Here is a 2,381-nt window from a genome sequence, read left to right as displayed (position 1 = left end):
AATAGAATAGAATAGAATAGAATAGAATAGAATAGAATAGAATAGAATAGAATAGAATAGAATAGAATAGAATAGAATAGAATAGAATAGAATAGTCCAGTTGGAAGGAACCTACCAGGATCATCTGGTCCCACTGACTGACCACTTCAGCGCTGACCGAAAGTTACAGCATGTTAAGGGCACTGTCCAAATATCTCTTAGACATTGACAGACTCGGGACAGACACAGACACCTTTCTAGGGACCCTCTTCCAGTGTTTGACCCCCCTCCCGTAAAAGAAATGCTTCCTAATGCCCAGCCTAGTCCACGTGTTCGGTTTAAGGGAACTTTCAGYGCACCCCTCTATACCTGTGAGAGCAGGGGGCTCAAGTTCTACATCAGGACCAGCTGCATGTCACTGATGCCTGAAAGAACTAATTCATCGCTGAAAGCAGAGAGCCTGGTTTGGTTAACTAAACCGTCTCAGGGATGGCACCAAAGCACAGCAGCTAAAGATTAAATTATAATGTTGGTGGGAATGCATCAGTGGGATCGCCGCAGAGGRTGCCTCCTCGCAACTTCTCTTAGCACCAGCAAAGCCACACAAAGCTGGCAAGAAGTTCGGGGTTCCAGATTTATTATCCTATTTTACCCTCTTCCCCTAAGCCCCCCAGAGCACGACATTCGCCTTGTTATTTCCTACAGAAACAACCSCAAGTTTGCCCACGGCCATTAGAAAGGGGGGGAAGCAGTGAAGAGGCACACCCCGCCATCAGATCCCTTTGCAGCCGCCGTGTCCCCGCCCGGAGCTGCCGGAGCTCCCCTAACCCAGCCACCCCCTCTTGCCTCCCCGGGCCCGGGGGCAGCACCGGCCGGAGCCGCAGCGCCCAGAGCGGAGGAGGGGGCACTCACAGGTCACGATGGGCTTGTTCTCCATGGTGTAGATCACGGGGGGCTTCTCCCTGCCCTCCTCCTCCTCGGCGGGGTCCATGAGCGGGCGGGGTCGTCAGCCCCGGCTCCCTCGCCCGCCCGGCGCCATGGAAACAACGCCGGGGGGCTGGGACGGGCTGGGACGGGCCGGGACGGGCCGGGGATGGTGATGCCGCTGCCGCCCCCCACCCCCCCGCCTCCCCCCACCCCCTTCCCCGTGTCCCCGCAGCGCCGCTCCGGAGGGGAAGGCGGGCGGGAGAGGCTCATCCGCTTCCTGGATCACCGGGCAGGCATTACCGCTTCCGGGGAGCGCCGCCGCCGGGRAACCCGGAACAGCGGCAATGCGGCCGGGAGAGGGGGAAGCGCGGCCCGSGATCGGGGAGGACTGCCCTGAGGGACGGCCCTGAGGGTCAGAGCCCCCCATGAGGGGAACCCGGCGTGAACGGGGCGAAACACGGAACAATCGGGGTTGGAGTGAGTGACCTCTGGAGAGCCCATCCAGCCCAGCCCCTGCCAAGGCAGGGTCACCCGGAGCAGGTGAACACATCCAGGTGGGTCTGGAATGTCTCCAGAGAGGAGACTCCACACCYKCCCTGGGCAGCTGCTCCAGAGCTCTGCCACCCTCAATRTAAAGAAGTTCGTCCTCRTGWTGAGGTGAAACTTAATGTGTTTTAGTTTGTGGTCATTGCTCCTTGTTCTGTCGATAGACACCACTGAAGAGTCTGGCACCATCCTCTTGGCAYCCGCCTGGGARATATTTATATGGATTGATGSGATCSCCTGTCAGCTTTCTCTAAACTAAACAGRCCCAGCTCCTGCAGTCTCTCCTAATAAGAGAGACTTCATTTTCTTTATTAAAATGAATCTTATTTAAATTCGTTGCAGGAGTAATGTTAGGCTTTGGTGTACTTCATAGGTAGCTGCCCGATGTGGCATTCCCATGGTTGTTCCTAGTTCAATAGAAATGCATTAAGGATCATATTTTCCGTTGTMCTTAAATATAAAAGTGAATATGGCCCTTGAAGTGTAATGATTTATAATGSATAGAGATAATAATACCCCATTACACTTCTGTTGGGTCTAATTAGTGCTATTAGACTTCAGGAGTCATAAAATTGAGCCTTGTTTTACTTTAGACTGATGCTATTCCTTTCTTTTAAATAAATCTACTGTTCACCTTGCTCATCTGTAGTTTCTTCAGAATCCAGAATCATAAACTTTAAAAGATTTACACTTACTCTCTCAAATAGGAGTAATAACATCTACAATAGTATATTGAAAGTAGTCTACCAAAGGGTAAAAATTGGAAAACATTGCATACATGTGTAAAACCAAATGTAACCTCAGGAAGGACAATAAGTAATCTGTGAATTAATCATAATTCTTTGTTGCACATTGACATTGTGCTCAGTGACATTGTCCAAGTACTTACAGAAGTTAATTTGTTTAGAATTTTCTTTCAGTAAAACCTT

General features: G+C 50.9%; 1 protein-coding gene across 1 annotated transcript in view; it reads right to left on the bottom strand.

The window, feature by feature from the left end:
- TRAPPC10 (trafficking protein particle complex subunit 10) overlaps positions 1 to 1,123 on the bottom strand; it is a 36,308-nt gene extending 35,185 nt beyond the window's left edge. Inside the window, exon 1 of the mRNA XM_057378900.1 lies at positions 892 to 1,123. Within this exon, the coding sequence (XP_057234883.1) occupies positions 892 to 970 (79 nt within the window). The 5' untranslated portion in view covers positions 971 to 1,123. The remainder of the gene's footprint in view (positions 1 to 891) is intronic.
- Between the last annotated feature and the right edge of the window lie 1,258 nt (positions 1,124 to 2,381).

This window comes from Malurus melanocephalus, unplaced genomic scaffold (genome assembly GCF_030028575.1).
Source record: "Malurus melanocephalus ecotype Western Australia unplaced genomic scaffold, MMel_1.1 scaffold_379, whole genome shotgun sequence".
NCBI classification, from domain to species: Eukaryota; Metazoa; Chordata; class Aves; order Passeriformes; family Maluridae; genus Malurus; species Malurus melanocephalus.
The sequence above is the reverse complement of the archived record's forward strand: the minus strand, read 5'-3'. Positions and strand labels throughout refer to the sequence as shown.